Source organism: Heterodontus francisci, chromosome 17, assembly GCF_036365525.1.
Source record: "Heterodontus francisci isolate sHetFra1 chromosome 17, sHetFra1.hap1, whole genome shotgun sequence".
Classification (NCBI taxonomy): domain Eukaryota; kingdom Metazoa; phylum Chordata; class Chondrichthyes; order Heterodontiformes; family Heterodontidae; genus Heterodontus; species Heterodontus francisci.
Genome location: NC_090387.1, coordinates 87,034,938 through 87,047,889, shown reverse-complemented (window position 1 = coordinate 87,047,889; position 12,952 = coordinate 87,034,938). Strand labels below are relative to the sequence as shown.

Here is a 12,952-nt window from a genome sequence, read left to right as displayed (position 1 = left end):
CAGCAGAAGTGCAGTCCATAGGAACTGGGTCCAGTGTTGTCAAAGGTTCAATGACCTTCTTCGTTCTGGCACGGTGACTGCAACGCCAGACCCTTATAACAAGTTTGAGTATTCAACCTCCAGTAGACACTCTAGCTGAGGAGCCTGAGAGCTCATGCTGCTACAGAACGTGGGAGAAATGTGCACCCAGGCTGATCCCTCAGCAAGACTCAGAATCTTAGTGCTGTTGAGGACTTGCTAGCACTGATACATGCAGCTTCCTATGTCAATGAGTAGCTGACATTGGTCAAGAGACCAGCAGTGCCTTACCGCTCTCTCTTTTGTCCTTGCAGGAGAAAACTGCTCACTATGCCTGAGAGAGACTCTAACAGGAGGAGGAGATGCCCCAGCTGCACATCATCACTGCCATGGAAGAGGAAGCCATGGAAATCGCAAGGGTGGCATGCAGGAGAAAGTCAGGGAAGGAGAGATGGGGATTCCTGACGGAGAGTGTGAAAAGATATTGCAATCTGTAGATGAAGGGGATGGAGTGCACTCCTTCTAATCTGATAGCATTCCAAAGACTCAGCTGCATTGGAAAGCTTCAGCATTGCGGAGGCCTCTGCTCTCAAAGACTAGATCTCATGCTCTCTTCTTATGTCTTTCATAGATTCTGACATGGAGGTGGACAGCCAGAGTCCTCCACCAGCACAAATACACTCACATTGATGGGCCCTCATACGTGATTAGATAGGGTGGCACTGGGTGAAGATCAAGTAACAAGTGAGCAAGAGGAGGTGAGAAAGGCAGAGGCATCTGTGGGTATCCCCCTCGAGGATGGAGGACAGACACAGGCATGCTGAGCTGGGTGCAAATGCAGGACTTCTGAAGTCAAAAGAAAGGGGGCTCGACTTAAGCCAGCAGCAACAGATGTGTACCCACATGTCAAAGTTACCTGAGGGAGTGAGGGGTCATGGGCTGAGAATGGAGGAGTGCATTCAGCTCATTGCACCACCATGGCTTAGGGCTTTGAACAATGAGCTCCGTATTTGAGGGGGTGGCCAACCTCATGGAGAACCATATGTGGCAGTACTCTGAGTGGATGCAGGAGAAGCGCACTGACATGCATAGAATGCATGCCATGCTCTGTAGCATTGACCGGTCAGAGGCACTGATGGTGCAAAGATGTTTGGAGTGGATGCCAGTTGCCTCCCAGCTGGTGCTCCCTTCTAGGCATTTGGAGAACCATCCAAGAGCTGAGGCAGTCATCGAAGAGGATGAGGGTGCCATCCCTCATGGAGCGCCATCATCATTGGCCTCCCTGGCCCTTCTGACTGAGGGATCATCTATGCAGCAGGGCCCAGTGACAGAGACTGCCCTGGCATTGAGTCTGGTGCAGCAGCCTCTGGATGTGCCCCCACAGGCACTTCCACAACAAGGATGACTGCCACATGCATCTCAGCCGCAAGCAGAGGCAAGTGATCAGGCTGCCTCCACCTCATCCAAGGCCACAAGGGGAGCACCATGTAGAAATGGCCCAGAGCAGAGGCCACCATGTCGGCGAGAACACTGAATGGCTCACTGAGATTTGCCGCACCTGTAAATGTGCACTTTGTTACTCTTTGAACACACTGTAAATCTTGACACATTACGCCAGACGTGTGAGCTTCCATTCATGAACGGCGAGACTGGAAAAGAGGGAAGAGGTGGTGAAGGGAAGCAAAGGTCTTTGATTGGGGACAGTGAGACATCCCTGACATTGACAACATCCTGAAAGGATCCTCAAGACTTGCACCGGGCCTGGACATCTCCCTGTGAAGCCAGAGCACCTCTGAGTTCTGCATCTTCCTTCTCCTCCTTATCCACTTCCTCCTCCTCTTCCACGTCCTGCTCCCTCTCTTCCTGGAGCTGTGTCACTCCAGGGCCTCACCCTCTTCAAGGTCCATACCTTCCTGGAGTGCCATATTACAGAGAGCGCAGCAGACTTCCACAATGACCGAGACTCTTGCAAGAGTGTACTGCAGGGCGCCACCCGATCTGTCCAGGCACCGGAACTGCATCTCCAGAAGTCCAACGGCCAGCTCGATGGTGGCCCTTGAGAGCAGATGGCTTCAGTTGTAGCAGTTCTGTGGCTCCGTCTTGGGCTGACAGAAAGTGGTGAGTAGCCATCTCTTCAAGGGATAACCCTTGTCCCTTAGAATACATCCATAAAGTTTGGATGGTGGCATGAAGAGCTACGGCACCCTGGACTGCTGGAGGATGAAGGAGTCATGGCAGCTGCCAGGAAAGTGAGCGCACACATGGAGGAAGCTCTTGTTGTGGTCACAGACCAGCTGAACCTTGAGGGATTGGAAGCTCTTCCTGTTGATGAATCTGATTGTCCAGTCAGTCGACATCTTGATGGCCACATGGGTGGAAATAATGACGACCTGCATCCAACTGAAACCCACCGCCATTTGGGCTGGTGAGACCCTATTTGTCTGGAACTGAATATGTTGTCCAGTTTTCGCAAATAAGGCATCAGTGACCTGCGAGATGCAGTGATGTGCAGCTGTTTGCAAGACGCCATCAAGGTCTGCAGTTCATCCTTGGAAGGAACTAGAAGTGAAGAATTTCAAGGCCACAGTGACTTTTATGGTTACTGGCAGGGCATGGCAAGCAGTGCTGTGAGATGTGAGGTCTTCACGATGAGGGCACAAACCTCTGTGACCATTTTCCTGGATACGCGCAGTCTCCTGCGGCATTGGTTCTACGACATGTCCAGGTAGCTCCATTTTCATTGGTAGATCCTATGCTGAGATATGGCCTCTATTGCCTTCCTGTCCTTTGTCCCTCTCCTCTGCCCTCCTCATGCCTGGGGCTCTGCCTCTGCTGCTGAGGATGTTGATCCTCATCGCCAGTAGATCCAATATCTGAGAATCGTGCTCCATTACCAGCTGCAGCCTTCCTTGTGCTCATCTGGACTTTCAATAATTTGTGGAAACCTAACCCCCTACTCTTATTCCCCGCAATGCCACAAGGATGATGGCTCCCTACAATGCCCAAACGCATACAGACCAGACTCCCTGCAACCTCTGCTCAGCCGATGGCACCTGTGTGCCAATGGCTGAGTGCCCTCTCAGCCATGCTGCCTTTTATAGGTCCACCTGATATCATGGTGTGGTCAGGACTGGCTCCCCACTGTGTTGCCATCTCTCTGAACCTGGCCTGTCCCTGATCCATCATGCAACCTATGCATCCCCTCCAAAATTCCAAACTGACTCTTAACGAGTTGACAGTTAGTTTGTTAACTGGATTAATTGGCCTCATTCCCAAATTGAGCAGGTTCCGAGGCCCATCTTCACCTGTCCTGAGGAAAATGGCCAGAGGCAGGAACAACGATGTGAAATTGGCATGCCGGCGTACGGCGCTATTTTTAGCACCCACTTGCCTCTGTTCTCACCCATATTGAGACCTAAAATTCCTGCCCCTGGTCATTCCGTTAAGGATTTCCTATAGGATCTGGAGGCAGGAGCTCATCCCTTAAATTAGAATTAGAATTAGAATTAGAATATTACAGCGCAGTACAGGCCCTTCGGCCCTCGATGTTGCGCCGATCATCTGACCTACACTATTCCATTTACATCCATATGTCTGTCCAATGACCATTTAAATGCCCTTAAAGTTGGCGAGTCTACTACTGTTGCAGGCAGGGCGTTCCACGCCCCTACTACTCTCTGCGTAAAGAAACTACCTCTGACATCTGTCCTATATCTTTCACCCCTCAACTTAAAGCTACGTCCCCTCGTGTTTGCCATCCTCATCCGAGGAAAAAGACTCTCACTATCCACCCTATCTAACCCTCTGATTATCTTGTATGTCTCTATTAAGTCACCTCTCCTCCTCCTTCTCTCTAACGAAAACAACCCCAAGTCCCTCAGCCTTTCCTCGTAAGACCTTCCTTCCATACCAGGCAACATCCTAGTAAATCTCCTCTGCACCCTTTCCAAAGCTTCGACATCCTTCCTATAATGCGGTGACCAGAATTGCACGCAATACTCCAGGTGCGGCCTCACCAGAGTTTTGTACAGCTGCATCATGACCCCGTGGCTCCGAAACTCGATCCCCCTACTAATAAAGGCTAACACACCATATGCCTTCTTAACAGCCCTATTAACCTGGGTAGCAACTTTCAGGGATTTATGTACCTGGATACCAAGATCTCTCTGCTCATCTACACTACCAAGAATCTTCCCATTAGCCCAGTACTCTGCATTGCTGTTACTCCTTCCAAAGTGAATCACCTCACACTTCTCCGCATTAAACTCCATTTGCCATCTCTCAGCCCAGCTCTGCAGCCTATCTATGTCCCTCTGTACCCTACAACACCCTTCTACACTATCCACAACTCCACCGACCTTCGTGTCATCCGCAAATTTACTAACCCACCCTTCTACACCCTCATCCAGGTCGTTTATAAAAATGACAAACAGCAGTGGCCCCAAAACAGAACCTTGCGGTACACCACTAGTAACTAAACTCCAGGATGAACATTTGCCATCAACCACCACCCTCTGTCTTCTTTCAGCTAGCCAATTTCTGATCCAAAGCTCTAAATCACCTTCAACCCCATACTTCCGTATTTTCTGCAATAGCCTACCGTGGGGAACCTTATCAAACGCCTTACTGAAATCCATATACACCACATCCACGGCTTTACCCTCATCCACCTGTTTGGTCACCTTCTCGAAAAACTCAATAAGGTTTGTGAGGCACGACCTACCTTTCACAAAACCGTGCTGACTATCGCAAATGAACTTATTCTTTTCAAGATGATTATAAATCCTGTCTCTTATAACCTTTTCCAACATTTTACCCACAACCGAAGTAAGGCTCACAGGTCTATAATTACCAGGGCTGTCTCTACTCCCCTTCTTGAACAAGGGGACAACATTTGCTATCCTCCAGTCCTCCGGCACTACTCCTGTCGACAATGACGACTTGAAGATCAACAACAACGGCTCTGCAATCTCCTCCCTGGCTTCCCAGAGAATCCTAGGATAAATCCCATCTGGCCCAGGGGACTTATCTATTTTCACTCTTTCCAAAATTGCTAACACCTCCTCCTTGTGAATCTCAATCCCATCTAGCCTAGTAGGCTGTATCTCAGTAATCTCCTCGGCAACATTTTCTTTCTCTACTGTAAATACTGACGAAAAATATTCATTTAACGCTTCCCCTATCTCCTCTGATTCCGCACACAACTTCCCACTACTATCCTTGATTGGCCCTGTTCTAACTCTTATCATTCGTTTATTCCTGATATACCTATAGAAAGCCTTAGGGTTTTCTTTGATCCTATCCGCCAATGACTTCTCGTGTCCTCTCCTTGCTCTTCTTAGCCCTCCCTTTAGATCCTTCCTGGCTAGCTTGTAACTCTCAAGCGCCCTAACTGAGCCTTCACGTCTCATCCTAACATAAGCCGCCCTCTTCCTCTTGACAAGCGCTTCAACTTCTTGAGTAAACCACGGCTCCCTCGCTCGACAACTTCCTCCCTGCCTGACAGGTACATACTTATCAAGGACACGCATTAGCTGCTCCTTGAATAAGCTCCACATTTCGTTTGTGCCCATCCCCTGCAGTTTCCTTCCCCATCCTACACATCCTAAATCTTGCCTAATCGCGTCATAATTTCCTTTCCCCCAGCTATAATTCTTGCCCTGCGGTATATACCTGTCCCTGCCCATCGCTAAGGTAAACCTAACCGAATTGTGATCACTATCGCCAAAGTGCTCACCTACATCCAAATCGAACACCTGGCCGGGTTCATTACCCAGTACCAAATCCAATGTGGCATCGCCCCTGGTTGGCCTGTCCACATACTGTGTCAGAAAACCCTCCTGCACACACTGGACAAAAACAGACCCATCTAAAGTACTCGAACTATAGTATTTCCAGTCAATATTTGGAAAGTTAAAGTCCCCCATAACCACTACCCTGTTACTCTCGCTCCTGTCGAGAATCATCTTCGCTATCCTTTCCTCTACATCTCTGGAACTATTCGGAGGTCTATAGAAAACTCCCAACAGGGTGACCTCTCCTCTCCTGTTTCTAACCTCGGCCCATACTACCTCAGTAGACGAGTCCTCAAACGTCCTTTCTGCCGCTGTAATACTTTCCTTGATTAACAATGCCACACCCCCCCCTCTTTTACCCTCTTCTCTGTTCTTTCTGAAACATCTAAATCCCGGAACCTGCAACATCCATTCCTGCCCCTGCTCTACCCATGTCTCTGAAATGGCCACAACATCAGGATCCCAGGTACCAACCCATGCTGCAAGCTCACCCACCTTATTCCGGATGCTCCTGGCGTTGAAGTAGACACACTTTAAACCAAGTTCTTGCTTGCCAGTGCCCTCTTGCGTCCCTGTAACCTTATCCCCTACCTCACTACTCTCAACAGCCTGTACACTGGAACTACAATTTAGGTTCCCATTCCCCTGCTGATTTAGTTTAAACCCCCCCGAAGAGCACTAACAAATCTCCCCCCCAGGATATTGGTACCCCTCTGGTTCAGGTGAAGACCATCCTGTTTGTAGAGGTCCCACCTACCCCAGAAAGAGCCCCAATTATCCAGGAAATCAAAACCCTCCCTCCTACACCATCCCTGCAGCCACGTGTTCAACTCCTCTCTCTCCCTATTCCTCTCTTCGCTAGCACGTGGCACAGGCAACAACCCAGAGATAACAACTCTGGTTGTTCTCGCTCTAAGCTTCCACCCTAGCTCCCTGAATTTCTGCCTTAAATCCCCATCTCTCTTCCTACCTATGTCGTTGGTGCCTATGTGGACCACGACTTGGGGGTGCTCCCCCTCCCCCTTAAGGATCCCAAAAACACGATCGGAGACATCACGTACCCTGGCACCTGGGAGGCAACACACCAACCGTGAGTCTCTCTCGTTCCCACAGAACCTCCTATCTGTTCCCCTAACTATGGAGTCCCCAATGACTAATGCTCTGCTCCTCTTCCCTTTTCCCTTCTGAGCAACAGGGACAGACTCTGTGCCAGAGACCTGCACCCCATTGCTTACCCCTGGTAAGTCGTCCCCCCCAACAGTATCCAAAACGGTATACCTGTTGTTGAGGGAAACGGCCACAGGGGATCCCTGCACTGCCTGCTGGTTCCCTTTCCTTCCCCTGACGGTAACCCATCTACCTACTTCTTTTACCTGAGGTGTGACTGCCTCCCTATAACTCCTGTCAATAATCCCCTCCGCCTCCCGAATGATCCGAAGTTCATCCAGCTCCAGCTCCAGTTCCCTAACGCGGTCTGCGAGGAGCTGGAGTTGGGTGCACTTCCCGCAGATGCAGTCAGCAGGGACACTCTTGGCGACCTTTACCTCCCACATTCTGCAGGAGGAACATACAACTGCCTTTACCTCCATTCCCACTATTCTAGATTCCCAATAAATCTTAAAGGAACTGTGTCCCCAACAGCAGGCAGCTAATTGGCTGCCTGCCATCCGTTAAATAGCAATGGGGTTCAGAGGGCTGAGGAGGATTCTCTGCCACCGCCAGGACCCCTGCTGCCGAAATAAAACACAGCTCATAGGAACAAGAGTTGGCCATTCAGTGCTTCTAACCTGATCTAACATTCAATTAGTTCATGGATGAGTTGTACCTCAACTCCATTTACCTTTCTTTAATCCATATCCGTTAATAGACTTACTTAACAAAAATCTATCTTAATCTTGAAAATTTCAATTGACCTGTAGGATCCACAACCTTTTGCGAGAAAAGCTCCACTACTCTTTAGTGTAAATTCACTCTGAATGGCCGAGCTATAATTTTAAAATTATGCACACTTGTTTAAATTTCCCCACCACTGGAAATAATTCCTTGGTATCCACTCTGTCAAATCCATTTATCATTTTCAATACATCAATTAGATCACACCTCAACCTTCTAAACTCAATGGAATACAAGTAAATTTTATGCAACTTGTCCTCGAAAATTAGCCCTTTAATCCCTGGTGTCATTCTGGCAAATCACAACTGTACCCCACTCCAAGACCAGTATAACTTTTCTGAATGCAGTACTCGAGATGTGGTCTGAACAAGGCTCTGTACAACTGAAGCATAACTTCTGCTCCTTTCTATTTCAGCCCCTTAAGACGAAGACCAACATTTCAAGAGTCTTTTTGTATCTGTGTTTTGTGTAGACACCCGAATCTCATTGTTCCTCCACAGACCTTCATTTCTCATCATTAAGAAAGTATTCTGATTTGCTTTTCTCATATCCAAATGACTTTATACCTCCCCACAATGAACTTCATATGCTGGTGGTTCTTGAGGAGAGATCCATTTAGGTCTGGGGGAGGGATTTGGTGGGTCTAAAGAAGGACCTGGTAAGTCAGAGAGAAGGAATTGGTGAGTCTGTGAGGGGGAGAGGGGACCATGTTCCACTTTCTGATTAGTCCTCTTGCCTGTGATTGCCACAGTCCCTCTACTGCCTCCTTTCTTCCAGTACTTGCCCTCAATTGCTTGCATGGAGGGAATATTGGAGAGAAATTGGCTGGCATAGCATATTGCTGGGTAGTAGCTGGCATCAATGTCAATGGAAGCACAGGAAAATGTAAGTGGCTGGGTTTAGGGGCAATAATTCAGCAATGCATTCTTTGTTAGTATCGTATCTGACATTATTTGAAGTGTTAACATAAGAACATAAGAAACAGGAACAACAGTAGGTCATGCAGCCTCTCGAGCCTGCACCATCATTTACTTGTTGCATCAAAACCTTTGTCCATTGCCCTTTTCGTCTTGTCTAAGAACTCAGTTAAGGTCCGAAACCTTACAATGGCAAGGGTCATGTTCCCGACGTTGCCTGGGCCCCCTGCCATTTTGTCTGGGGTGGGGAAGGCCAAGAACAGCCTTCCCACCCCAAGCCAATTGACGCCCTTAAATGGCCACTTAAGGGCCTCTTCGCACCTCCATTTCAATTTTATTCAAGGCAGAAGGGCCCACTGTTGCATGCCGATGCCTCCAGGTAAAGCCTGGTCGCCTCCTACTGGGATCGGGGGGGGGGGGGGGCCTTCTTTGGGGACAATCCAGGGCCACTAAAAGGTCTCTACCGGTGGCGATGACTACCCCCTGGGAAGACCACCTATGGCTGATCTGATCTTGGCTTTGATTCCATTTCCTGCCTGCCCCCCATAACCCTTGACTGCCTTGTAGATCAAAAATCTAACTCAGCCTTGAATATATTTAATGACCCAGCTTCCACTGCTGTCTGGGGAAGAGAATTCCAACGATTAATGACCCTCAGAGAAGAAAATCCTCCTCATCTCCTCCTTAAAAGGGAGATCTCTTGTTTTGAAACTGTGCCCCCCAGTTCTAGATTCTCCCATGAAGGGAAACATCCTCTCAGCATTTACCCTGTCAAGCCCCCTCAGAATCTTATATGTTTCAATAAAATCACCTCTCATTCTTCTAAACGCCAATGAATATAGGCCCAACCTGCTCAACCTTTCCACATAAGACAAACCCTTCATCCCAGTAAGCAGCCCAGTGAACCTTCTCTGAACTGCTTCCAATGCAAGTATATTCCTCCTTAAATAAGGAGACTGAAACTGTATACAATACTCCAGGTGCGGCTCACCAATGTCTTTTACAATTGTAGCAAGACTTCCCTACTTTTATACTCTTTTGCCCTTGTAATAAATGCCAACATTCCATTTGCCTTCTTAATTACTTGCTGTATCTGCATGCTAACCTTTTATGTTTTATGTATGAAGGCACCCAGATTCCTCTTTCACGCAGCATTCTGTAGATTCTCTCCATTTAATTTTTTTTTTGATTCTTCCTACCAAAATGGATAACCTCACATTTTCCTACATTATACTCCATCTATCAAATTTTTGTCCACTCACGTAAGTTATCTATTTCCCTTTGCAGACTCTTTGACCAGGATTTGATCAGCATGCCGCAAGTCCCGATGGTGGGACCAAATGCGGCCTTGAGCCCATATGGGCGAATGGTGGGACCACAGTGGTAATTTTACCGACGGTGGCCAATTAAGAGGCTGTCACTGAGATTGTCGGCCCATTAAGGATAGTGGGCTGTCCCTCTAAGCCACCAGCCCAAATCAGAGAGCCGGCAGCTCTGCAGCCTTGGCAGTGCCATTAATAGAGGTGGCCACTGCTGAGGCTGCAAGCAGGAAGAGAGGGTGCCTCAAAGGGGCAGGCATAAAAAATGTTGATGTGCCTGTGCCAAGCAGGCAGGCCCTGGTGATTGGAGGGGTGAATCTTCCAGTGGCAGCACAGAGCTGTGAGAATGGTCATTGTTGCCAGTGGGCCCTCTGTGAGACATGGATCCTACAGAAAAGAAAGCTCCCTCTCCCCCTGGGGAGCCACTGAGAGGCTGCCTTGATGTAGCTGGGGGTTTCCACATGTGGAGGGGAGGCTGTTCTGATGCTGGTAATATGCCAGCATCCTGGTAAAATGGTCGTCAATGGCCAATTAATTACCTTAATTGGCCACCCACCTCTGGTCAGCAGGCAGTCGAGCTGCTGCCATTCCCACCACTCGGAATATTCCCTGGTGGCAAGAACACATCGGGCTTCCATCCCAAAACCTTCCAACTCCATTTTACCAACCCCTCCCGTCTCCCAGCACGTCTCCAAAGGGCTGGTAAAATTCAAGCCTTTGCGTCCTCCTCACAACTTGCTTTTCCATCTATCAGCAAATTTGGCTACAATACACTCCGTCCCTTCATCCAAATCATTATTATAGATTGTAAATAGCTGAGATCTCAGCACTGATCCCTGTGGCACCCAACTAATTACAGTTTGGCAACCTGAAAGTGACCCACTTATCTCAACTCTGTTTTCTGTTAGTTAGCCAATCCTCTATCCATGCTAATAAACTACCCCCAACACTATGAATTCTTATATTGTGTAGTAACTTTTTATGTGGCACCTTACTAAATGCCTTTTGGAAATCAAAATACTCTATACTGGTTCCCCTTTATCCAACCTGTTCATTACATCCTCAAAGAATTCTAATAAGTTTGACAAACACAATTTCATTTTCACAAAATCATGTTGACTCTGCTTGATTGTATTAGGATTTTCTAAATGCCCTGCAACTACTTCCATAATAATGGATTGCAGCATTTTCCCAATGACAGATGTTAGACCAACTGGCTTATAGTTTCCTGCTTTCTGTCTCCCTCCTTTCTTGAACGGGGGCATTAAATTTGCAGATTGCCAGTCCTCTGGGACTTTTCCAAAATCTACGGAATTTTGGAAGATTACAACCAATGCATCCACTATTTCTGCAGCCACTTTGTTTAAAACCCTAGGATGCAGGTCAACAGATCCAGGGGACTTGTCAGCCTTTAGTCCAATTAGTTCAACCCTACAGCAGTTTTGGTGATGCTATGTTTGGTCCCAACCCTTCAATTACCTGTGGGGAGATGTTGAGCTCGCTGATGTCTGAAAGCCACTCAAATCGTACCACGTCTGCTACACTTCGATTGGTCATTGTGAAGGTCACTTGATAAGGCTTGCCAATATGGCAATCTCCAAATTGAATGTGGTCCAAGTGAGTTGCTGGGATGGATGACAATAAAAACATTTTCAATGTGTCCATTATTCTACAACCAGACTGCTGAGAACCTCACTTTTCAAGTAAAAAAAATCCAATAAGACAACATTTAATGCTTTGATCGGACAGACCAGCCTGAATTATCTGATCAAGTAATTGGACAGATTTTGGCACACACAATGTTGGGTTCAGTTTCTGTGATTGAATCAGAACACATCATGGTCTTGAGTTCTCTTCTGCCACTGACTGAAACCAGTTCTCTTCTTTTCTTTGACAATGGCCCTTTGCAGGGACAGTTTGTGTGAGAAGCATCAGTTTGTAATCATGCATGACAGATATGCGAACCTGAACTGCATGGCCTTCCACCTCAAGAACCAGCTGATGAACAGGGATGACCAGTGCTACAGGTTCTACACGGGCAGAGCTCAGTGCTTGTCCCACCCAGAGAAAGCAGATGCTGTGCAGTTTTAAGAAGGTGTGAACATCAGCAATAGTGAAACCCAAGGCGACCGTGAAATAATGAAATCCATAGACCAGAATGCTTATTGTTGATACAACCACCAGACAGACTTCCCTAAAAGGAACAGGGTGCAATATGGGTAAATGGACCAACTATGCAATGTCAGTTTTAGTTGGGTGCTGAGCTCCAGCAGTGCTGTTCAGGTGCTGAGAATGCATTAAGGAGCCAAGATCCTATTTACGTTTCCATGAACCCTTAAAGAGGCTGGCACACTCATTCTCAGTGCCATGGTTTTTCAATGATGATGATTCATAATTCAAAGCTATTATACGATCTGTCAGAGTGTTGTTTGTCTCTTAGTTGGAGAGATCAGGAACATCTGCCAGTGGTCAGCATTCCAGTGCGTACCCCACTGGTAAAAGGGTTTGCTTTTCACCCTGTGGCCCACTATCTCAACTCACATTTTAGCTCAGAGAGAAGGTGGTTTGCTGATGGAAGTGATCTTTCAAAGTAGGAATTAGAAAATGTATCTTGACTGCGCTGCAAATCGCAACAAGTACAGAGGTACAATTTTCTGATTATGTGCTTTTGGCAATTAGATGTCCATAGAATTCCAGGAAACTGGAGTTACACTGTCACCTGCAAATGCAGCTCTGAAATCCCCAACTTTTCTTTTTACTCATCTATTCATTCATGGGATGTGAGCATTGCTGGCAAAACCATTATTTATTGCCCATCTATAATTTCCTTTGAGAATATTGTGGTGAGTCGCCTTCCTGAACTGCTGCTGCCCATGTGGTGGAGCTACACTGTTAGGAAGGGAGCTTCAGGATTTTGACCCAGTGATAGTGAAGGAACAGCGATATATTTTGAACACAGAATGGTGTGTGACTTAAAGAAATTGCAGGTGGTGTTGTTCCCATGCGTCTG

The 12,952-nt window shown here is 47.5% G+C and overlaps 1 protein-coding gene across 1 annotated transcript in view; it reads right to left on the bottom strand.

Moving 5' to 3' along the window:
- The window catches only part of hydin (HYDIN axonemal central pair apparatus protein), a 1,234,740-nt gene that overhangs the window by 183,540 nt on the left and 1,038,248 nt on the right, over positions 1-12,952 (bottom strand). Inside the window, exon 66 of the mRNA XM_068049816.1 lies at positions 11,422-11,567. Within this exon, the coding sequence (XP_067905917.1) occupies positions 11,422-11,567 (146 nt within the window). The remainder of the gene's footprint in view (positions 1-11,421; positions 11,568-12,952) is intronic.